Source organism: Tachysurus vachellii, chromosome 13 (genome assembly GCF_030014155.1).
Source record: "Tachysurus vachellii isolate PV-2020 chromosome 13, HZAU_Pvac_v1, whole genome shotgun sequence".
NCBI classification, from domain to species: Eukaryota; Metazoa; Chordata; class Actinopteri; order Siluriformes; family Bagridae; genus Tachysurus; species Tachysurus vachellii.
This window is the reverse complement of record NC_083472.1, coordinates 21152710-21176749: the sequence shown is the minus strand read 5'-3', so window position 1 is coordinate 21176749 and position 24040 is coordinate 21152710. Positions and strand designations below refer to the sequence as shown.

At 37.4% G+C, this 24040-nt stretch overlaps 3 protein-coding genes across 3 annotated transcripts; 2 read left to right on the top strand and 1 right to left on the bottom strand.

Annotated features, from left to right (window-relative positions):
- Positions 1–3072: 3072 nt before the first annotated feature.
- Positions 3073–11327, top strand: p2rx3a (purinergic receptor P2X, ligand-gated ion channel, 3a). The gene is made up of 12 exons (XM_060884696.1): positions 3073–3206; positions 5239–5374; positions 5465–5536; positions 5633–5702; positions 5798–5882; positions 6203–6280; positions 6375–6504; positions 9242–9378; positions 9466–9559; positions 9651–9716; positions 9802–9879; positions 10852–11327. Exons 1-12 carry the CDS (start codon positions 3085–3087, stop codon positions 10972–10974), a joined length of 1191 nt encoding a protein of 396 aa, XP_060740679.1. The 5' UTR covers positions 3073–3084; the 3' UTR covers positions 10975–11327.
- On the bottom strand, positions 11322–17477 carry zgc:113229 (uncharacterized protein LOC550612 homolog). Its single transcript, XM_060884695.1, has 5 exons — positions 16467–17477; positions 16225–16364; positions 15210–15768; positions 13762–14007; positions 11322–13063 (listed from the first exon to the last, which is right to left on the bottom strand). Exons 1-5 carry the CDS (start codon positions 17130–17132, stop codon positions 12773–12775), a joined length of 1902 nt encoding a protein of 633 aa, XP_060740678.1. The 5' UTR covers positions 17133–17477; the 3' UTR covers positions 11322–12772.
- Positions 17478–18525: 1048 nt separating this feature from the next.
- rad9a (RAD9 checkpoint clamp component A) lies at positions 18526–23996 on the top strand. The gene is made up of 11 exons (XM_060884780.1): positions 18526–18745; positions 20165–20235; positions 20406–20528; positions 20820–20934; positions 21673–21772; positions 21861–21967; positions 22542–22648; positions 23146–23210; positions 23310–23417; positions 23531–23741; positions 23833–23996. The coding sequence occupies exons 1-11, from the start codon at positions 18712–18714 to the stop codon at positions 23947–23949; spliced, it is 1158 nt and encodes a 385-aa protein (XP_060740763.1). The 5' UTR covers positions 18526–18711; the 3' UTR covers positions 23950–23996.
- Positions 23997–24040: the final 44 nt, after the last annotated feature.

The window sequence follows — 24040 nt, the reverse complement described above, 5'->3', positions numbered from 1 at the left end:
GTACTTTAGAGCTCAATAGCTGCTTTAATTGGTCTCTGGAATTTTCCTCGGTTTAATTCTAAAATTCAATAACCGAAAAACAATTGGAGTGAGTAAATGAGGCATAATTAATAATTAATATGGTCCTAATGTGTTTTTCTGATGGAAAGATCAAGAAAAAAAAAAAAAGCACGCTGACTCTAATAAATAGCAGCAGATTGATATTGTAGATGTTTAAATCCTTTGAATAAAATCTGTACCGAGGGAGTTCAATGGGATTTTTTTTTTTTGTAGTTTTAAAGGTGCTACCTGGCAAAAATAATTTTGAGAAAATATTGATGTGTGTGTGACAGAGAGAGAAAGAGAGAGAGTCTGTTTACTAAAATAAAACCCTTGCCTCACAGACACAGCTCATAGTTTGTATGGGGTATGTATTGTCGTGTGGTTTTTAATCTATGCTCTGACCGAATTAGCCGGGGTGGTCTTTAATAATTCACAGGAAAATGGGATGGTAAGAGAGAGTGTGGGTTTTTTTTTTCATTAAATGATGGAAATAGACAAATGGAGCCATTTCCTTTTGCTTTCCACAGATCTGATCTAACTGGAGGACGTCGAGGGAGTGTTCCACCCTCTTGCCTGTTTTCAGCTCTCGTGGTGTGGGATTTCAAACATAATGCCATTAACGAAACAAGTGCATGTTAATGTTTCTCCGACCGACTATACATCCATTTGCCTCGTGGACGTTGTTGAATGTCATTGACTTGTGCAGCAGTTCTACAGTGTTTCTGTTACTAATGTACTAAACATATGGCACCAGCCGTGCTCTGTAATTTACAGGAAATTCCCTTTCCCCAGTAACTTGAAAGCATTTTTGTCCTGTAATTGGCTCAAAAAATAACCACAAACATAATGGGGCACTTTAGTATTAGCCGGAAGCACATTCCCCCTCCTCAATAAGTACACAATTTGCACATTAATGTAGTCCCACTTGGGTAGAAGGTATTCTCCAGAGTGTTAAGTATTAAAGTGGGGTAAAAGTACACTGTACTCCTCTGGTTGATCCTTATCCAAAAGTATGCCAGTAGGTCGATTAGCTACTGTGTGTGTGTGTGTGTGTGTGTGTGTGTGTGTGTGTGTGTGTGTGTGTGTGTGGTGATGAGATAGAGATGAACTGACATTTTATCACTGAGGAGTGAATGTTCCAGATTCACTGCAAATTTATTTATTTATTCATTCATTCATTCTATTGTGCTCTGAATCTTTTTTTCCCCACACCATGTAAGAGGGCATTTCTTTTGCTGAAATAAATTGAATATAAAAGAAATATATCCTGCCTTGATGCCCGATGACGCCTGGGGTGGGCGCGGGCTCCCCGTGGCCCGAGGTGGTTCGGATAAGCGGTAGAAGATGAATGAATGAATGAATGAATAAAAGAAATATAAAAGTACAAAACAGTATATAATACAATAAATAAGTTATATATACAGTAATAATATGATATTATGTAAATACTGTACTGTATGTGTGTCACTTAGAGTGAGTTCCTAATGTTTTAATGTACCGGCATGATGAAGGGTTGTACATTTGCCAAAGAAATAGAAATAAAAGGAGAAATAAAATAAAAAGCCAAAACAAATTTAATTAAATTTAATTAAAAAAAGATACAATTAGAGAAATAAAAGTGCAAGATAAAATGAGTAAAATTACGGAATAAACGTAAATTGACTAATAATGATAGGAAAAATCTTTCAGTCTGAAACCGCTTGTGTAAATGCTTCTGTTTTGCATTTTGCATTCTTTCCTAATTTAACTATTTTCTTTATAAATGTAATACTGGTGTCGAAAAATTTCAAAGGTAGAATATCTTTGACATTTTAACTTGCTTTCTGTTCACTCGAGCTGGAACGAAGCTGGCATCAAGTTTACGATCCATTCGAGATTAAATCCATCAGGGTGCAAAGACATGCTTTGTTAGAAGAGATTAGACATGCTGAAAATCGGACTTTTTGTACAAAGCAGTTAACATGATCATCACACATTCATTAACCTTTCAGTAGAGACTCAGAGAATCTTGATCATTAATGATCACAAAAATGAGGTCCCCACGTTATGAAACTGCTTGTGGAGAACAAAAATAAAAAATAAATATTACACACGTCTCTGAACAGAAACCTTCACCATATCTAGAAATGATGTATTATTTTCTTTGTTCAATAGCACCAGTTAGGCTTAGATTTTTTAACACACACACACACACACAAACTGGTGCTATTGGTGCTATTGAACTGGTGCTATTGAACAAAGAAAATAATACATCATTTCTAGATATGATGTATTATTTTCTTTGTTCAATAGCACCAGTTAGGCTTAGATTTTTTAACACACACACACACACACACACACAAACATGTTGATGGTGTTTGTCATTTGACTGTTTTTTTAATTTCCTAATTTTTTAAAATGTTTGATTTGATGAGTTGACTCATTTCTGAGTCAGTTCCTTGACATGTAGGTGAATTTACAAGATAAAAGATGGCTCACATATATAAATAATTTTTTATACTATAACCCAGAAAGCCTAGGGATAATATTTCATCCCACTGTATGCATGCGATCTGCATGTGCCTGTGATGACAAAGATTTCTTTTAAATATTTTTATTTTAGGTGATTTCAATATTTTTGGTGTTAATTACCTCATTTATTAGGTGTGTTAAGTAACAGCATGCTTTTGTATATAGCAGTGAGATTAATGCATGAGTTTGGCAGCTGATGTGCTCAATGTGGTGATGCTCTCACTCACACTTTGTTTAGAAGAGCCTAAGAGGTTAGCAGATGAACGGATCATTAAGGAAACGTAGCAGACCCCAGAGACACAAGAGAGGAAGAGTTGGAAGAGGGAGGAGAGAGAATAGCGTTAATGGTCATTTAGCTGTCTTTCTTTTTTTCATCTCTGCATTTAGTGCTGGAAGGAGAAGGCACTAAACTTCTGAGGGAACAAGAGAAGCTTAGCTGGAGTTCACGTGTTGCGGCCTTCTTCTCTACACATCCGGACGCGAACAGGAGCTTACACTTGTTAGCACACAAATCTGACAACTGACCTCATCATGTTCGGATGGGTTGCCGGTTTCTTCACCTATGAGACGACCAAGTCGGTGGTGGTCAAGAGCTGGTTGGTGGGAATTATCAACCGTATAGCTCAGCTCCTCATTATCATTTACTTTGTTGGGTAAGAGCTTAGGAATGTTTACATGTTTGTACTGTACATGTGGTTGAAATTGTGTGTGTGTCAGAGAGAGAGAGAGAGTAAGTGTTAATTTATGTGTTATTGTGTCATGGATAAAAATAATGTGATAAAATCTGTTGCATTTGTTGCACCTGAGAATAGGTTTATTTATTAAGTTTGAAATCAGAAGACAAAAAAGTATCTACATATAAGGGCATACTTTAAACAATATGTATAGTACTAAATGTAATTACACATTTTTTTAAACATATAGTGCTTTTTACAATATAGCGTGTCACAAAGGATGTAGATGCTTAATGAACAAGTCTGAGGTGAGAGATGAAATAGACAGGCTTTATGAATACAGCAGCAGTTCATAGGTACCCATTTTCAATGTGTACCAGTGTGTTTTTGGGATACTATGAATCTTGTTCATGTGGGAACATTCACAACACATGGAAGAGAGAGAGTTAACCCTAACCCTAGAGAGAGAAAGCGAGAGAGAGAGAAAGAGAGTTAACCCTAACCCTAGAGAGAGAGAGAGAGAGAGAGAGAGAGAGAGAGAGTTAACCCGAACCCTAGAGAGAACAAGAAAGAGAGAGATAGCCCTAACCCAAGAGAATGAGAGAGAGAGAGTTAACCCTAACCCTAGAGAGAGAAAGAGAGAGAGGTAGCCCTAACCCGAGAGAGAGAGTGAGAGAATTAACCCTAACCCGAGAGAGAGAGAGCGTTAACCCTAACCCTAGAGAGAGAGAGAGAGAGAGTGTGTGTTAACCCTAACCCTAGAGAGAGTGAGAGAGAGAAAGTGTGATAACCCTAACCCTAGAGAGAGAGAAAAAGAGAGTGTGTTAACCCTAACCCTAGAGAGAGAGAGCGAGTGAGAAAGAGTGTGATAACCCTAACCCTAGAGAGAGAGAGAGAAAGAGAGTGTGTTAACCCTAACCCTAGAGAGAGAGAGAGAGAGAGAGAGAGAGAGAGCGAGAGAGTATGATAACCCTAACCCTAGAGAGAGAGAGAAAGAGAGTGTGTTAACCCTAACCCTAGAGAGACAGAGAGAAAGAGAGAGAGTATGTTAACCCTAACCCTAGAGAGAGAGAGAAAAAGAGAGAGAGTGTGTTAACCCTAACCCTAGAGAGAGAGAGAGAGAGAGAGAGAGAGCGAGAAAGAGAGTATGATAACCCTAACCCTAGAGAGAGAGAGAAAGAGAGTGTGTTAACCCTAACCCTAGAGAGACAGAGAGAAAGAGAGAGAGTATGTTAACCCTAACCCTAGAGAGAGAGAGAAAAAGAGAGAGAGTGTGTTAACCCTAACCCTAGAGAGAGAGAGAGAGAGAGAGAGAGAGAGAGAGAGAACTCTAATCCTAACAAGGGAGTGCAAGTTAACCCTAATCCTAGAAAGAGAGAAACAAATGATTACAATTTATAAATTATTAGTTATGCTCTAATTATTTCTTTTTTATTATTTAATTTCACATTTAAATAATGCTGATGAAATAATTCTGTTCTGAGGATATTATTCATTTAATATTTATTCATACATTGTTTATAGGTTCATAGTTATCCCCGGTGGCAAGCCATTTGAGAAGCCTTCTGTAATCAATTCAAAAGCAAACAGAAATCATAAATATTCATGGCCTGCTTTAATTGTTATGATTTAGGTGGAGGAAAAGCAGATAAGGAGAAGACAGAGATGTGTATCCTTCTTCTCACACTGTATATTAGGGATTTTTGTGTCCCAGATATTATATTATATTATGGAAATTACTGTAGCAGAAATAAACATCCTTTAACTACATTTCTAGTTACTAAATGCTGAAAAATCCAGTCACAAATTATGCTGCTTAGTGCGAGATAAATGCTTTCAGTCTCTGAAGAACATAATGACTTTGTTTCTCTAATTCAATTAGGCAGCTGGCTTTTTCTTCAATTTGAGAGAAAAAAACAAGAGATGCATAATCAGAAATCAAATAACCAGAAGAATAAACATTTTTGCTTTCTGGTGTATGTGTGTGTGTGTGTGTGTGTGGGGTTTAAAGCTGGGTGTTTATCCATGAAAAGGCATATCAGGTCCGTGACACCGGGATCGAGTCTTCAGTCATGACTAAAGTAAAGGGCTTTGGCTTCTACAACAACACTCTGATGGATGTTGCAGATTATGTGATGCCCAAACAGGTTAGCAACACATATTGACAACAAAATATGTTCCATGATAAAATAAAAGTCTTTCAGAATGAAAAAACAAAACTATGTGACATTTCCCAGGGTGCCTCTATGTTCTGCATCATCACCAGGATGGTCATGACACCCAATCAGATGCAGAGTACGTGTCCAGAGGTCGGTATTTAAAGATCCTGTTGAATGCATACAGGCCTACGTAGCTCTATCCATGTCCTCATACCTTTTTTTCTCTTCTCTTCCTTTTTTTTTCAGACTGACAGGACTTTTAGTTGCAACACTGATAATGACTGTAAACAACACATTTCCTCAAACTTGCCAAGTGGTGTGTGTCTCCTTCCTTCCTTCCTTCCTTCCTTCTATTTTTGTCATGTGTAACACCTTGAAGTTTTTTTTATTCTCCCTGCTTTCACCTTGTAGGGAAGATAACGGGGAAGTGTGTCACTGAGGCAAAACGGTGTGAGATTTTAGGCTGGTGTCCAGCAGAGGATGACTTAAAAACCAAGTACACACACACATACACGTTTGTCTTACTATCCTTACAAGAACCTTCCAATGACAATTTTTAATGTTGCTAATTATTACTTTTTTGTTACACTTAATCCTAATCCTATAAAGCAGACATTTTTAATATTTGAAATTAAAATTGGAGGATTTATTTTTAATAAGACGTTTTCCTTGTGGAGGACCAACTAAATGTCATCACAAGTTCCAAACTGTCGAATATTTCTAGTCTTGTGAAGACATTTGATTAAAACATTTACACATCCACATATAACAATAAACTCTGTAAACTTATTTTTTTCTGCCCTTGACCTTTCACAGTGAAACAATGCAGGAGGTTGAGAACTTCACAATCTTTGTAAAGAACAGCATTCACTTCCCTCGATTCAATGTCACAAGGTGAAACACCAACACTTTTACTAGAGCAAGGCTACGATTTGCTTCCAAAACATAATTCTCTCTCTCTCCCTCTCTCTCTATCTATCTGTTTCAGGGGGAATTTAGGAAAAAAAAATAAACTGAAATGTGTCTTTGACCCTGAAAATAACACAGACTGTCCCATCTTCCGAGTGGCAGACGTGCTAAAATACGCCAATGTGGATTTCCAACACATCTCGACAAATGTGAGTCCTGTAGCTTGTTTGAGGAACCTTTTTCTTTTGTTTATATATATATATATATGTATACTATGGCATGCCGTTTAGGAAATTATTCATGAGAGAATTGAATGAAAACTCGGAATATATTGAATGGATTCTCCAAAACTCGGAATATATTGAATGAAAATTCGGAATATATTGAATGAAAACTCGGAATATATTGAATGGATTCTGAATATATTGAATGAAAACTCGGAATATATTGAATGGAAACTCGGAATATATTGAATGAAAACTCGGAATATATTGAATGAAAACTCGGAATATATTGAATGGAAAGTCTGAATATATTGAATGGAAAGTCTGAATATATTGAATGGATTCTGACGTCATCAAGGCGCACCCGATATCACTTGAGTAAAGTTGGCTGCATATTCACAGATTCGAGTTTCCCAAGTCAATAACTCCTGAGCTAAACGCTCTAATTACACAAATAACACCTTTTTTTTTATGGTAGTAATGTAGAGAGGCAGCTACAACCCAATTTTCCTCAATATCAGCTTTCCTCCGCGTTGGAAAAAATACATAAGTCTCTATGTGCGAACACCTAAGAGACAGATTCCAAGGGACCGTCTGCAAAGTGCAAAACCGGGTTTTCGGGCTTTGCAGACGGTCCCTTGGAATCTGTCTCTCAGTCGTCTGCACTATAGAGACTTATGTATTTTTTCCAACGCGGAGGAAAGCTGATATTGAGGAAAATTGGGTTGTAGCTGCGTCTCTACATTACTACGATAAAAAAAGAGGTGTTATTTGTGTAGTAACACCCTTTAGTTCAGGAGTTATTGACTCAGGAAACGAATCTGTGAATATGCAGCCAACTTTACTTAAGTTCCCCTATTTACATATCTAACAGACACGGATCAAGATCACTAATTTGGATCTCTTTTGGTGTCCACTACACTACTGTCTGCCTATTGTCTGATGCTAGGTAGGTGGGTTAATATGGGTTTGTAATAGCAGATTTGGTTGTAAATAATTTTATTGTTATAAACTTTCAAATTACACTAGGCCATCTCACTGTATCCAAAAGACACATATTGCTGCTGAATTGACAGTTGTAAGACACAATATGCCTGAAGTATTGGAAAAGTCACGCAAGACTGGTGACTTTGTTAAATTTCTTTAAACCTGCAAATATCTGTCTTTTGGATACAGTGAGATGACCTAGTGTGATTTGAAAATTTATAACAATAAAATTATTTACAATTTACAACCAAATCTGCTATTACAAACCCATATTAACCCACCTACCTAGCAGCGAATAAGTTTATCGCTCACTCAGTCATTCTGCCTAAAGTACAAAATATCGGGTGCGTCTTGATGACGTCAGGATTCATTCAATATATTCCGAGTTTTCATTCAATATATTCAGAATCCATTCAATATATTCCGAGTTTTCATTCAATATATTCCGAGTTTTCATTCAATATATTCAGAATCCATTCAATATATTCCGAGTTTTCATTCAATATATTCCGAGTTTTCATTCAATATATTCCGAGTTTTGGAGAATCCATTCAATATATTCCGAGTTTTCATTCAATATATTCAGGATTCATTCAATATATTCCGAGTTTTCACTCAATTCTCTCATGAATAATTTCCTAAACGGCATGCCATAGTATACATATATATATATATATATATATATATATATATATATATAGATAGATATCGCACAGTAATAGCAATCAAAACATCATATAGGGCCTTTAACTTAATGACTGTCAAGACTTCACACTGAGGCCATGCCCATGCCCATGGTGGCCTTGTATACTCTGTATACAGGATGTAACCTGGAAGTACTGAACTAAAATTCAGGCAATGGAGACCCCTGCTGGTGAGGAGGTGTACTGTCTGGTCAGGAAATAATCTGATGACTATGCTTATGAATCAAATGCATCCCATTTACACCAAAAACAAAGGCTCACCTGAGGTGTCTTTGGTGTCTGATGTTTGCATGTTTTGTTTTGCAGTAGAACTAGAAATAATTTTGCGAACAAATTATGAAAGTCAGCCAAAACCTCTTTTTGTTTTTTGAATGAAATGTTTTCTGCCTGTTAGAGGAACTGCACAGGACCGCATTTTTAAAATCTCAGTCCTGTACATGCCCTCATTTTTTGTGTTACTGATACACTGATTACTTTTGTTTTACTCTTTCTTTCCCTGCCCTTTTAATGAAGGACCACTGAAAATCCAGTTTATTCTGTATTGTAGTATTTTCTAGCTTGCTTGATATTAGAAAATTGAGTTTTATTGATTGTTACACTGCTTCATATCTGATCACTTACTGGGATCTTGTAGGATTCCAGTCTCCATGCCCACACTCCCCAGTGAGGAACCAGAATCTTATTTAGGTTATGACTGTTATATATAAACATGAACAAAACTGCCCCATGTAGCTGTACTCATTGTTTTTATGTTCACAGTCATCTTGAACAGCTGGAAATCCTGTTAGTCCTGTTTGATATTATTCCAATCTCCTGGACCACATAAACTGGGGTCTCACTGGGGATGTGTTAATGGAAAATATTTTTCTACATGAGACAGATTTCAATAATTTGGTAGTTATTAGAACTCTATAACAAACGTAATCTGGAATGAGGGTGAAAATGTATACATTTGTTTTGTTTGTTTGTCAAGATTCATGTTATATGTGTGTGTGTGTGTGTGTGTGTGTGTGTGTGTGTGTGTGTATTAGGGAGGAGAGATTGGAATTAATATCGCCTGGATATGCAATCTAGACCAACATGTGGACAACTGTAAACCCAAATACACATTCACACGTCTGGACAATGCATTTAAAGACAGTTCTATCACAAAGGGATACAACTTCAGGTAGCAGAACAACTACACACTACAGTAAAGTAGACAAATACACCACACACACAATAATGTCCAATATCCTTTCTTTCTTTATTTCAGGTTTGCAAAATACTTTAAGACAGTAGATGGCAAAGAATATCGCACACTTCATAAAGCTTTTGCTATTCGCTTTGACATACTTGTATCTGGCAACGTGAGTATAATGTGTGTGTGTGTGTAGATGTAGGTATGATAATGAAATAATGTGTGTACAGTATGTTATAATTGATTGTTTTTTTTTACAGGCTGGAAAATTTCACTTAATCCCAACAGTTATTAATGTTGTTGCAGCTTGCACCTCAGTCGGCCTGGTAAGCTCGGCATCATAAACACTCACACACACAAACACACACACGTCCACTATACCGCACTAATTATAATTTTCACTGACTACAGGCAACGGTCCTCTGTGACATCATCCTGTTAAACTTCCTGAAAGGGGCTAAACAATACAAGGCGAAGAAGTTTGAAGAGGTGACGTCTTTTTATTCCTAAATGCACACACCTTTTTCATTATCCCAGTCAACGCACGTTAGGTGTCTGTGTGAATACGTTTGCTTGTTTAATTTTGAGCAGAAGCTACACAGCTAGCAGTTTAGCATTGTGGAAGCTTCTAATCTAAATCATTACTCACGTTAGACTGACTGTTCTTTAGACACAGAGCTAAACTAAAGAAACCTGCAGCAACCATTTTGAGGCAAAATCACTTTTTCTTCTCTTTTTGCATTTTTCTACTCCTCGCTAATATAAGAATCAGTAGGAGGTGTCGAAAGACCTTAGAAGTCGAAATTCCAAATATGCAAAGTGAAAACCTATTTAAAAATACAGACCTATTTTAAAATACAGACTTATGATGAGGACATTTTAGCCAGGACTCTTTTGTTATAGAGATATTGCTAGTCTCAAGAGATTTCCTGCTAGCAACAAGAACCTTATAGCTTAAGTACAAATACAAAGCAAACTACAGAAACTGGATACAACATTTCTTGTCCAATTGATTCCATTTCAGGCAAAGCCAAAGTTTTATTTCTATCTGTGTGTTTGTATTCCTGCATTTTGCAAGCATCCGTTAAAATTATACATTAAATTACTCCGTAAATGCAGTCAAACTAATAGGAAAGTTATGTAGTTATACAGAGACATGCCATCTAGAGACACTGGTTAAAGGAATGACGCATAATAATTACTTCATGCTTGCCTATTAAATACAAAAGTGCAGCCCATATTTTTGCAGAAAACAGTTCACAATAGAGTAGTGATTTGACATACGAGTCAAGTTTCCATAGCCTTCTTGTCAGCTTAAACCTGTTCTCCTCTGACCTTTCTTATCACATAATTGGCTGATTGGTAATAAATTATATATTTCATGCTAAAACACATGACTGATACTGCGCTCTCTCTCTCTCTCTCTCTCTCTCTCTCTCTCTCTCTCTCTCTCGGATTCAGGTCTCAGATTCTGTCAGTCGATCTCCAAGTCTCGACTTATATCAGACCAGCCAGGTGACAATTAAACGGGAAGAGAAGAGCTCAGATGATTCAGGGGCTTATTCCATTGGACATCATGTGTGAGCGACGGGCGCCTCGGCTGGAACGAAGAGAAGGAGATTCAGTATTCTGAACCTTGACACATGTTACTCAAGGGGACATCAGGTTTACAGCCATCACCAATTTCCAATGTCCAGTATCTCAACATAAATATGAGTATCTTCATAAAAATAAGTAATGAGTAAGAATTATCGGTGGAATTCTTAAGGTTAAACATTTTAAAGAGTCAGGAACAAAGTCTCAGAATTCAAGACGGAAGACTTAGACAATATGTTCTCAGTCCTCTTGTACTTTTACATTCCTAGTGCTTTCTAAAGGCAAACTATTCAGCGGTATAGTAAAAAAAAAAAAAAAAAAAAAAGAAACGTCTCTTTTCACTTCTCCTTTTATAACATCACAATCAAAATGTCCAATGTGACTCAAACCAATATCACCCTCACTGCTTCTTTAACTATGCACATGAGCCTTCTGCTACTATTACATATAGTAGGATCATTCATCTCAGTGTATTATAGCAGGACGTTTATTTCTTTATACCATTCTCACTAACATATCACAACCCACAATTACTGCATGTTGTACTGCACTGTGGTATTTGTATATTTAAACATCCATTCATGTTATTTCATATTTAAACTCTCAGGCTTTTAGGGTTTATTGACAAATATAGACTAAGTAATACAAAAAAAATATAACTAACCACATTTACCAAATACATATCGAACACACTGTAAACACAATAATCGTGTAAAAAATAAAAACCCTGAATAATACATTTTAAAGTCGTCTAACTACAAAAAAAAAAATGGAAGGTTATATGAGTTATAAACGTGTGATTTTCATAGTAATCAGTAGCAAAATTGTTTTCTTTGGCATTACGTATTGTTCCAGTTATTCATGTTGCATAATTGCTGTTTAAATCAACTACACCCTTTAAATATACACACGTTAATAAACCTTTATCTCTAATGCTCTGGAGTTGTTATTCCATGTTTTATTCTATGTGTTTGTATTCGGTTATTTTAATATAATTACTGTTATTACTGTTATAAACAAATGGTGAATCGTATGCTGTTGAATCCATTCAATTTCTATGACTCGTGTGGGTGTGGACTAGAGTATGAACACCTATACACCTGCACATTCATGCTCCATGCAATTATGCAGTCAATCACGCAGATACAGATCTTCAGTGAATGTTCTTGTCACCCATCAGAATGGAGAAAACTGTGACGTTATTGAGTTTGACTGTAGCATGGTTGTTGATGTGACATTTGTCCAGTCTTCAGCGGTCCAGTTTGACAGTGAGCCAATTTCCAATATAACCTCAGATTTCTGTACACGGCAGACAGGAGCAGAACCCGGCATCGTCTTCTGCATTCGTAGACCATCCACCTCAAGGTTTCTGCTTTCTGGGATGCTTTTCAGCTCACCATGGTTGTAAAGAGTCTGTCACATTCTGTGTAGACTCTTGTATATGAACATCGCAGAAGATCAGCAGTTTCTGATAAACTCAATCAGGCACGAACAAGTCACAGTCACCGAGATCAAATTTTTCCCCTATTCTGATGTTCGATGTGAGGATGATCTGAAGCTGCATGATTTTATGCTTTGCACTGCTGATAATTGATTAACTTGCTGGTTAAGGGCATGAATTTTCCAGGTGTAAAAATCTCATTAGCTAGAAGATAGAGATAGAATTACAAACAACATGAAGTGTAGGCTTCTCACTCTGGAGGTTACGATCACTTCAGAATGCATCACGTTACACAATGTTATGTTGTAACGACAATGTTATTCAGGTCACTAGTCAATCGTTTTGTCACACGAAACGATATTTTTTAGTCCTCATGCGTGGAATTTTAAGTTTAGTCTTTCTCTTAGTCTTACTCCTGAGTGCCTCAATCCATCGGGGAACAGACGGCCGTGACGGCAACTCTTCTCCACTGTCGTCGTTACCTTCATTGCCCTCGTTGCCCTCGTTACCCTCGTTGACGTTATGAGTGTAATCCTCATCATCAGCATCGCCATCATCATCATCACAGAAAATAAGAGGTGGTACAATGGTCACCTCTTCTGCAAATCGCACATGACGTGTGTTCTCCACCCGCCTCTGATCATTCAGAGAAATAAAGATGAATGTTAGGCACCTAAAAGCAATAGTGTAGACTGCTCAGAGCATCAATAATATACAGCATTCTTATAATATACTATACATTAACAATAATATTCAGAATAATTACATCTGATTGGTCAGAAGGAGAATAGGAGATAAACAGATTTATATGACTGTGATTATTCTACTAGGTCATTGTTTTGTAGAGTAACGGATCACTCACAGGGATTTATGGAGCACATGCCTTATGATCTAAGGCCAAAACTTTAAAATAATAAAGATAAGCATATAATCATTGATAAGGTGAAGCTTTCTGTAATATGTATATATACCATTTATGGAAGCAGTGTTGTTATTGGAAATGTCTCAATGTTGAGGTGGATAAAACACAGACATAACCTTCTTCATATCAGGGTAAGATCACATAATTGTGGCATTGATTATGATTTTGCTATAAGACTTAATGCACCATGGTATTTCCTTATCTCCTAGACCTTCCACCAGTTCCAGTGTGATCAGGTGCGAAGGACATGTGGTTGGGTTTTGTTCAGTTTGATAACACTGAAGTAACCTTAAACCACACCCTTAACCCTAACTTAACCCACAATTTCATATGATCAATACACAATCGTAGAAACACCTGTCACAGTGGTCAAGGTTTTGATGAACACTCATAGACTCATAGACTTCTTTACCCTTTTGATTACAGTTTCTGTAGACACCAATGACTCTGAATCCTGAGAAATAGAGTACTGGAGAGAGGAGGTTGAGGAAGCAGGGGAAAGACTTGGTAGTGGATCTGAAGACGAGGAATTATTTCTCCACTCGTTCATGTCTCCTGTTTCTGATCTCCATCGTTCGTTTGAACCTCTTCTCTCAGCGGCGTGGCTTCGCTTACGATTCAGGGTTACTTGTTTCTTCAGTGAGGAACTGCCTTTGGACTGAGAAGAGATTACAAAAATAATATGATAAGATCTCATGTGTACATTGAATTAAACAAAAACATTGTGTTGTCTTTGTCTGGGCCAACAGATACAGGTTTGAGAATGTTGTTATACTTCATGCTGGAAGTTTTATTTGTTTATTCATACTTTGCTCTGCCATGTGATGCACGTTAGTCAGATTCTTCTGACAGACCACATGTTAATACACAAAAGGGACTTTTATTATTATGTAACTATAATAGACTATGTGTATTACAGTTATAAAGTTGTTGGAGATTACAGATAATAAACAGATATTCATTTCTTCTCAAAGCTCAATAAATGAAGACAGATGTAAATAAATAAATATGTAAATTCTATACAAGTCACCTTAAATCTATTTGCAAAATAACTGGTTTGGTGGAAACTGCTGAAACTATCTGATATTTGAAATTGTACATATATATGTATATATATTTCTGATATATTTATTCATTTTTTTATGTTTATTGTGAAATATTTATTTCTTCCTGATATTGTATCTACTTTGTGCCATATTTTATTTTTATTCCATTATTTAATTATTTTATTCTCTACCAATTGGCTATTGTTAAATCAAGGATAGTCGTAAAAGCATTTCACTACATGTTCTACTGTATATGATTTCAATTTGATTTTAGAAATTATACAAGCATGTGACAAGTTAAAAGGAAAATGGTATTTATTATTATTATTTTTTTTAAAAGTTTACTTGTCCTCTTACAGGAAATCACTGCAAATCAAGACAAAATTCTTCTGGCTGATCATCTTCATATCCTATAATGAAACAGTTTGAACCTTAAAGGGATTGGTCTCTTCCAGGACGACTCAGCCCCATCCAAAAACATGAAGACTCAATGAATGGTTTTATGAGGATGGAAATAATGTCAATCATTAATCATCAATGAGGTGGTCTTCACAGGAGCCTGAACACGCGTGGCTTGTTCGACAGCGATACCATCATCAAAACACTATCTAAGGAAAGATCTTTTGGAATAATGGTGTTCATTTTCTTAAACACTTCGAGAAACATGGAGAATCTACACGAAGGAACACTGGCAGCTCTTATCCAGCACCTTACAAATACAATTTATCTTTGTTTTTCTTTAAATCTGTCTAACAATTACCAACACACCCATTTCACATTAAATAAAAATATTCTTAGCAATTACTGTTCTTACCTGAAGGTATGATAAATCCAATACTGGGAGAACCTCATGCACACTTCCACTTTGGTTGTGGTTTATTTCCATAGTTTGCTCACTGGCTAATGGCAGATTTACACTAAGTTCTGTGTTGTTTGATTGATTATATGGATAAATATGTGTTTGTTCTTTGATTGGATGATTATTCCAAAATGGTCTGTCGCTCAGATCCATGTCCTCTAAATGTTTTGGTCCTGTATCATACGGCCCGTACTGGCCGTTATGTGAAACTTGACCGAAACTTGGAGTCTTTCTTTGGTTAAACATTTCAGTGTGAAAACCTCCAGGGTTCACTTGTGATTCTGTTATTCCCCCATTAGAGTCTGTGGACCCTCTGTAATCCCATTGGCTGAGCATGGATTGCTTATTTTGATGTGATTGGCTAATACTGCTTGTTAATCCCATTTCTTGGTCTTGTGTGATGGAACTGGAGTCGGATTGGCTGATGGTGCTGGATGGAAGGAACCTGGCCCACTCCTGACCAGTAAAAATCTCTTCCATTAGGTTAAAAGAACCTGGTGAAAATAATCTCTCACTGGGAAAAAATAAAAACAATACAAATTAGAGTGATTATAATTAAGTTTAAGTTTAGAAAAAGGAAATGGTGCTAACCTTGTAAAGATATTATGTTACTGTTAATTTTCTTTGTTTGGTAGTTGAGTAAAATAATCAGATTTTAATTAAGCTTCTTAAATCTTGTCCAGATTCTTATAAAACAAGTTTTGTTGTTAAATCCCTTTAAGGTGTGCTGATATAGACACAATATTCAGCTTTCCTGCAGCAGCCAGGTTGAAATACAACTGTCTTGACATGGCACATTATAAACACCATGATATCTCCTTAGTTACTGCTTTAGTTGGAATTCCTTAACACTAGTTACAATTTCATTTTCTCCTTCTCTGAGGGCGTCTGAGTTCAGCAGGTGAGCAGGACAACATTCTCAAAAATGAAAGATGTGCTCTGATAACTACATAGCTCATATTTCATGTACCTCATGTGATCAAGTTGACTGGGATTGTCTTCGACTGAACCGTTGTTGATTGGCTGGTCCTGGACACTCACGTCCTGGTTGAATTTTGTAGTTGTGTTTTCATAGGGCACAGTTTGGGCAGGAATTGGAGACATGATGCTCTACATAGAGTACAGAAAGAAAGGCGAATTATTTAACTGACTGAGATAAATTACTAAGTTTAAGACTAAATGAATGCAATTATATAAATACAAAAAACTTACATTTGATATGTTGTTCTGTTCTTGTTTCTCTCTGTTATTTTGTTCTCTTCTGGGTATGCTTTTGTGTCTCTCCTTCCATTTTTCCTTCACCTTCTGAGTCCATCTTTTCTGTCCAGCTCCCTGGTCCTGGATGTTTGATTCCACCTGGCTTGATGTAAGAGTTGAGGGCAACATCCTTTCTATACTTTGTAGAGAAGATGCACTGTTTTTTGTCAGAGAGAATTTTTGCTGCTTGGCTTGCCTTGGAATCATGCCATCATCTGGGTGTTTACTGATGCCCATGTTCCCTCCTGATACAGTGTGGTTGCTCATAAAATTCCAATTTAGTGTTCTCTGTTTTGGTGTGGATGACATTTGTGAATTTCGAACATCAATTCCTTGGGAAAATTCTTGGAAAAGAGATGTGGATACACCAGTCGAACCCGGTGTGCCAGCCAGATTGGTCACAATAGATTTGCTGTCCATATTAAAATCGAAATTGTACATTGGTGGAGTTTGAGGTGGGCTCTGAGCAGCACCTCCATTTTGCTCGATCACCGTTGTACCAAACTGTTTTTTATCTCCTGCGTGCATACTGATGTTCTCAGGTCTTGGTTGGAGCCTCAGCTTTTGAAGCATCGACTGCAACAAGCCCTGAGTGTCGGATACAGAGTTTACGTCCGCCATTTACACACAGTGAAAGTAAAAGATAAGATTACATGTCACACATGCGACACAAAGTCATTATAACATTAGTACACGCATACTCACAAACACACAACATTCAATATTTGTCTAAAGCCAAAAGTAAAATTCCACCAAATCCTGAAGTATCGTGGCTCAACATCATTTCATTCTTCATGTCTTTGGTTCATCTCCTAGCGAAGTGAGTTTAAAATTTCACTGTTGTTTATATCCCACTCAGATTTTGAAATGATGACGCTTCCATATCATCCAAATCCAGCCGTTTTTTGTTTAGCGTCCCAGTAAGTGTCGATTTTATTTGTATTTGAAAGACATGCACACGTCCGATGAAATGCACAGAGGTGTGTTCAGCAATGACACAGACCCAGACAGACAAGAAAGACAAGTGTGTCAAGTTGACATCTTTCATAGGAAGAAAGTCTTCTCTTCGTACTCTCTGTCCACTGTCACACTTGTGTCAACATGCATGTGTATTTTTGTTATTACAGTGAAATTGTGTTACTATGGTCACTGTAATTTATAGGTGTGTTTTGGTTTGCTGTTTTAATGCTAAATCTGATCAAATGATACTAAACAAAAATAAACAAAAAAAAACCTACATAAACACACACATGAATAGATACATTTGAAACCATAATTTGCAGTGAGGAGTCGCAGATCATGTCATGATCATGTCACTTTATTTATTTAGTTATTATTTATGATTAATTAAATGTGTACAGGGCGGTACACAAGGAGGTGCCTCTGTCCCACGGATCCAGCGTCCCTGGTCCGATCTTGAGCTCAGGTTACTGTCTGGGTGGGTTCTCCAGTCTCCTCTCACCTCCCAATAAACATGACAGCTTGACTGGGCTGAGCTGAATTGTGTGTGAATAAGACAGTGTCTCACACCCAGTGTTTCAGGGATATGATCCATGTGCAACCCTGACAAGGACAAAGTGGCTCCTGATGATGAATGAATGGAAGCATATACGTATACACCTCATTAACTGCTCTCCTGAATAAATATGAGTTTAGAATATGTCACATAGGCTTTATGTGTCTTTATTTTGTCTTTATTTTCTGATCTAAAGCTCAGTGTCTAATAAAATAAACATTAAACTGTGAATGAAACTATATTAAACACAAAATCTGTATGTGGTTTGATTATATCATGAGAAATGTGTGGAAATACTAGATTAAATACTACATTAATATCTGGACGAGAAATCATAAATAGCATAAAAATAAGTGTGTTGTTTGCACACATCTGCCCGAGCCTCAAATAGCTCCCTAGTTCCTACTTAAGTGCCCTAAATAGGGAAGTCTAACAGGGAGCCATTTGAGATTCCTCCCTGGCGCGTTTATATGACGTAAAGCGTGTTGATTGGTTGAACTTAGCGCGCGACATGGCGAAGTGATGAGAAGTAAACAGTTTAGAATTGTTTTTATTTGTCTGAATAAATGGTTGTTGTTGAGTGTGTTTGTGCACCAGCATGTGCGTTAAACCGTAACCAAAAACAAACAACGTTATTTTTTTTAAATAATGTCTACGCCTCTAGATAGTTAATAGTGCACGAGGATGGACTGCGTCGCTACAGGAGGAAACGTCAAAGGTGATTTAAATATGTAAATAACAACAAACAACAACGTTAATCATACTGACGTCAAATCACTAATACTCTTATATCTCTTTATTATATTGCCTTGTATCTCAAACTAACGATTATTGGCTGTTTATAGAACAGTTTTAACTTTTTTTTTGTTCCAGGAAAGTTTTCTTTATGGAAATCTAAGTTTCTTAATGTTCCTATAACCTTTTAATCGTTTGAAACTGTTTTGAACAAAACCTGCATGTTTAAAAATAGGTTTTAACTTCAGGGGATTAATCTCAGAACCATCCCTAAATAAACCTTTTATTATTCTGGTGCAGAAAAATTGTCCGTAGTGTGTGATTGTGTGAGTGAATGAGTGTGTGTGTGTGTGCCCTGTGATGGGTTGGCACTCCGTCCAGGGTGTATCCTGACTTGATGCCCGATGACGCCTGAGATAGGCACAGGCTCCCCGTGACCCGAGATAGTTCAGATAAGCGGTAGAAGATGAGTGTGAGAGAGAGAGAGTTATTCTGGTGCAAATCTGGTTGGTTGTCATCTAATAATAAGGGGATGTGGTGGCCTAGTGGTTAAGGTGTTGGACTATTGACCAGAAGGTCATGGGTTCGAATCCCAGATCCACCAGGCTGCCACTGCTGGGGCCCAGACCAAGACCCTTAATCCTCAATTGCTCTTAATGCTTAGTTGTATAAATTGAAATCAATTGTAAGTCACTCTGGATAAAAGTGTTTTACTAAATGACAGAAATGTAAATGTTGGACAGGAGCAGAAATAATATTAATTCACTATATTATCTGTATCCAGATGTGTTTAGAAGTAGCAGTTTTTTCTGTTGTCACGTATACGTTACAGCACAGTGAAGTTCTTTTTTCTTATATCCCAACTTTGAAGGTTAGGGTCAGGACACAGTGTCACCATGATACTGCACTCATGGAGCAGATTTTTTAGTGTGTTGCTCAGCAGCCCCAGCTTTATCAGTGCTGGGGCTTGAACCTTGATCTTCCAATCAACAACCAAGACCCTTAACCACTTGAGCTAACATTGTCCCTGTAGGCTTTGTTGTTGTTGTTATTTTCATAGTTTATTGTTGGCATTTGAAGAACACACACTCACGAATCTAAGAAGGCAGAATCTTTTTTATCTGCATTCCTTTTTAAAATATTATTAAACAATGTCCTGTGTAATCTTGGAGAAACGTTGTCTCATTTCACCATGTACTGCAACAGCTATATATGGTTGAAATGACAATAAAAGCTTCTTGACTCTCTCTATTGTAATTTAGTTTGTATGCAAAATACAGGCAACCTTTGGCAAACCCTGAGAATTATCTGCAAGATATTGTTAGTTTGTAGTTAAAAAATACTATAAAAAATACAATAATAACCTTTTGTTGTGTTATTATATATACATTGTGTCTTACAGTGCTGGCCAAAGCAATACACTCCCTTTCAAGGATTGGAGAAGAACTTTACTTGGAGCCCACTGAGGATGGGGTTAGTGTCTGTGTGTCTGCTTGTGTGGTCAAGGGGAGTTAAATATTACCATTAATATCACTAAATTAAGGGTCTAAAGGCATTATGTTTGATGCATTAGATCTCATATTGATATTTGTATTTATTTATCATTTATATTTATGTAAATATCATGTGCCCATGTTTTGCAGCTAACCCTGCGTGCAGTGAACTCATCTCGATCAGCGTTTGCCTATTTCCTGATGTCTCCACTCTTCTTCCAGAGGTTCCAGCATCCTCCAGACCAAGCCTTTCGCTGCAAAATGCCCATCAAAGTAACAAGCAAAGTCTTCTAATGTTACCAGCCTCTTCCCAAACACTTCTTCTCAAACTAAATCTGTGATATTAATTTACTATGTGGCAGTTATTTATTATGTTATATTTTGCATGATCTCTGGTTTCTCTTCAACTTCTAAAAATCACCAGTATGAGGGTCGGATGCTGTGAAATTTCAGAATGTGTCCATGAGCACTGTTTCAAATCAATGAGATTGTTTCTTTTATAGGTTCAGTGTTTCAGTGTGTTTCAGTTCTCTCTCTCTCTCTCTCTCTCTCTCTCTCTCTCAGAGTGTACAGACAGTTTTTAGGTCTCTCTCATCTCTAGAGCGCTCTGTGGAAAAGTGCCGCATTGAGATGAACACCGAGAAGAGTCGTTTGAGAATCACACTCCACTGCAAACATGGTAAAAAGTCATAGAAGTCATAGAAATAATGGAAACAATTTTATAACATTCATGGAAGGAGTTTTTTGTCACACTGTCTTTAGGAAAGTCTTTAGGATGAAGACATTCTTTTCTTGGTTTGTTAGTAACATGATATACTGTGTATTTTTCAAGGCATATGAGGAAAAAATACATTTGTAAAGGATTTCAGGAACTAAAATAATTCATTGTTGGCAATTACTGTGTTATAAAAGGAATAGAACACATCTCAGGGACAGTCTGTATTTAAAATGATAAACATCTGGTGGTAAAAATAACTTCTGCCACGTTTGCCATACATTAGGTTTACTTAGTAAGAGCAGCAACTCGATGCGGAGAAAACTGAAAAGTGAAGGAGGCAAAGGTAGAGAGAAGGGAAAAGAAAAGGTGAAAGGAGGTGAAGGTGATGGGGAGGAAGACGAGGTAAAAAGAGAGAGAAAAACTGAGTGATGTAAGACACTGAGACGTGAAAGAAAAAGGATAAAGTGAAGCAGAGAGAAATGAGTATGTGTAAGTAGGGTAGGATATGAAGAGGGAAAGATTAAAGAGAGGAAGAGAGAGAGAAGAAAGATACAATAAAAAAAATTGGAAGTTGAAATAAATTGGTGGAGGAAATAACATGACCAGGAGGGAGATGGAGAGTAGAGGGGAAAGGGGAACAAACGATCTAACGAATTCCCCTTCTAATGAGACGTGTGTGTGTGTGTGTGTGTGTTTCAGGGCTTTTAAAGACACACAACCTGTCCTTTCAGGACTGTGAGTGTTTGCAAGCAGTGTTTAACAAGGACACCTGCACCAACGTGCTCCAAGCTCAACCCAGGTCCTTCTTCCTCCCTCTTTCTCTCTTTTCCTTTATCTCTACTTCAGTCTCTGTCTCACTTTCTTCTTCCACTGTCTTCTGTGTGCAGGTTGTGGGTGGATACAGTACTGCATTTCCCACCCTCTCTGGACGAAGTGAACGTATCAGTGAGCAGCGATCGGGTTTGGCTCAGGAACCACGTGGAAGACGATGCAGGTGATGAAGTGCCGGGTTTCTAAGTTATTTTCTGTTCTGTAAAATGTCTTTAAAAGTACGATTCACTGTTCCTGCTTTACTAGACCTAATGTTACAGTGGTGGTCGTTGTGGTTTTCCAAATGGTAACACATTTCAGATGCATCAGGTGGCTTAAAAATCTCAGTACAAGCACAAGCCCAAGTGCTTGTTCATAAGCGTCAAAAATTTGAAGGTGTTTATCTTCAACCAACACAATTCCTGCCTCATTTTAGATCAGACTTAACATAATAATAAAAAATAATTTATTTATACTGATGTCTGATAAGTCACTTTTACCAGTGTGCTAGTTAAAAGCATTACGTGGAAAAATGACGATGTAAAAAAACTCTTGATACATTTATTAATAATTGTCTAATGAAGAATGTGTTAAACATATGAACTGTGTGAAGTTCTAATGTCCAAAATGAATAGATGCTGTAGCTCTTAAACTGTAGCACTGACACCAGTCCATGACGTCTTTTACAAAATCTAACCTTTTTATTCCTATACGCTGTTTAAAAAAATTCTCTTTCTACCTTTCTCCTTTCTTCCAAGATTCATCAAAAGCCATGATGACCGAGTTGTGTTTGAGCTCCGATGAATTCGATCACTTTGCTATTGGCTCTGAGACCAGCATCACCTTTTGTCTCAAAGAACTCCGGGTAAACACACACACACTTACAGGGTCTAATGCATTTATGTCACTATGTTGAGCTACAGAAAGAAAGCAAGGGGAAAAGAGACAAAAAAGATTTTCAGTGGGGCAGCGACTTAACTCTAACAGACAAGTAGATGCAATCTCTGTACTAGCAAAAGTAAATGCCCCCCACACCCTGTAGTTCCACAGTTTTTCCTTTAATTTGTCTAATTTCTATATACAGCACAGTCATATGGTACGTGTTCAAGATTCATCCAAATGCTTGAATAAGGTGTTTGGTTTATTTTTAAATAAAGATGCTGAGAATGTCTAATGTATAAATTGTAAGTAGCTGATTAAGTTCAAAGTTCACAAGACTGTCAGTTTTCAGCTGTTAATCGTCTCTTTCCTGTTTTTAGTTACTGCTTCGTCTTAAAACTGTTTATTTGAAATGTTATTCTGAGTGCGTAAATGTTGATGGAAGGCTGTATGTTAGTTTAAACACTTCTCTCTGGTTCACAGGGTTTATTGGTGTTTGCTGAAACAGCAGGTCTTCCCATCTCCATGTATTTTGAAGAGCCTGGCAGGTAAACTGCTTAATACCACAAATTAATAACAGATTTCTTTTATGTTTTGTCCTAAAAGTGCTTTTTATTTGTGTGTCTGTGTGCGTGTCCATGTCTTAGCCCTGTTGTCCTGAGCGTGTCCGACAGTGTCTTAGAGGCGAACTTTGTACTTGCTACTCTGTCTGAAGACACACACCAGCACAACCACAACAACAACAAAGCTAATGGGTATGCAAACTTTCATGAGCGGACGCTACGGGCTATATTTTCTATTTCCACACATTTAAATTAATTCGTTAATTATTATCTTTGTTCTTGATCTGTTCCGCTCCGTCTCCCAGAGCCCGTGCTGAACTCCCACCCGACGACTTTATGTGCGATGATATTGACTCGTATCTCATCGCCATGGAGACCAGTGACCTCGCTGGCCCATCTTACCAACCTCAACCTCAAACGTCCTCCACCAACCACAAAAACCGGTTGTCCAGCGAAGAGGAAGACGAGGATGTGGAGCCCGAGGAGGAGTCAGTGTTGGGACCACCCAATAAAAAGGTTTAAAAGCGGTTTTGAATTTTAACACGCTGTACATTTCTGATCAGCTGTTCATTTATCGTTCATTACATTTTCATCCTGTCATTTTCAGTTCTGCTCACTTTTCTTCGGCTCCGTGATACCGGATTCGACTAAGGCAAACGATCAGACAATGCAGAGCCAGGAAGTGCTCGCCAGCGACAGCGAGGACGAGAGACAGTCGGAATAAACTGCGCAGCAAAGAGCAAAAGAAAAGAGCAAAAAAGAAAATGGACAATTCGTACCAAGGAACCTCATAATGGATCCATTTGGAACGTTCT

Coding starts and splice junctions, on each gene's coding strand:
- rad9a (XM_060884780.1), top strand. CDS start 18,712: ATGGACTGCGTCGCTACAGGAGGAAACGTCAAAG. Junction 22,649..23,145: donor TTTGTCTCAAAGAACTCCGG/GTAAACACACAC, acceptor TCTGGTTCACAG/GGTTTATTGGTGTTTGCTGA. Junction 23,418..23,530: donor AACAACAACAAAGCTAATGG/GTATGCAAACTT, acceptor TCCGTCTCCCAG/AGCCCGTGCTGAACTCCCAC.
- p2rx3a (XM_060884696.1), top strand. CDS start 3,085: ATGTTCGGATGGGTTGCCGGTTTCTTCACCTATGAGACGACCAAGTCG. Junction 6,281..6,374: donor CCTCGATTCAATGTCACAAG/GTGAAACACCAA, acceptor TATCTGTTTCAG/GGGGAATTTAGGAAAAAAAA. Junction 9,880..10,851: donor AGGCGAAGAAGTTTGAAGAG/GTGACGTCTTTT, acceptor TCTCGGATTCAG/GTCTCAGATTCTGTCAGTCG.
- zgc:113229 (XM_060884695.1), bottom strand. CDS start 17,132: ATGGCGGACGTAAACTCTGTATCCGACACTCAGGGCTTGTTGCAGTCG. Junction 15,769..16,224: donor AGTCAACTTGATCACATGAG/GTACATGAAATA, acceptor ATTTTTTCCCAG/TGAGAGATTATTTTCACCAG. Junction 13,064..13,761: donor CAGAAACTGTAATCAAAAGG/GTAAAGAAGTCT, acceptor CTGAATGATCAG/AGGCGGGTGGAGAACACACG.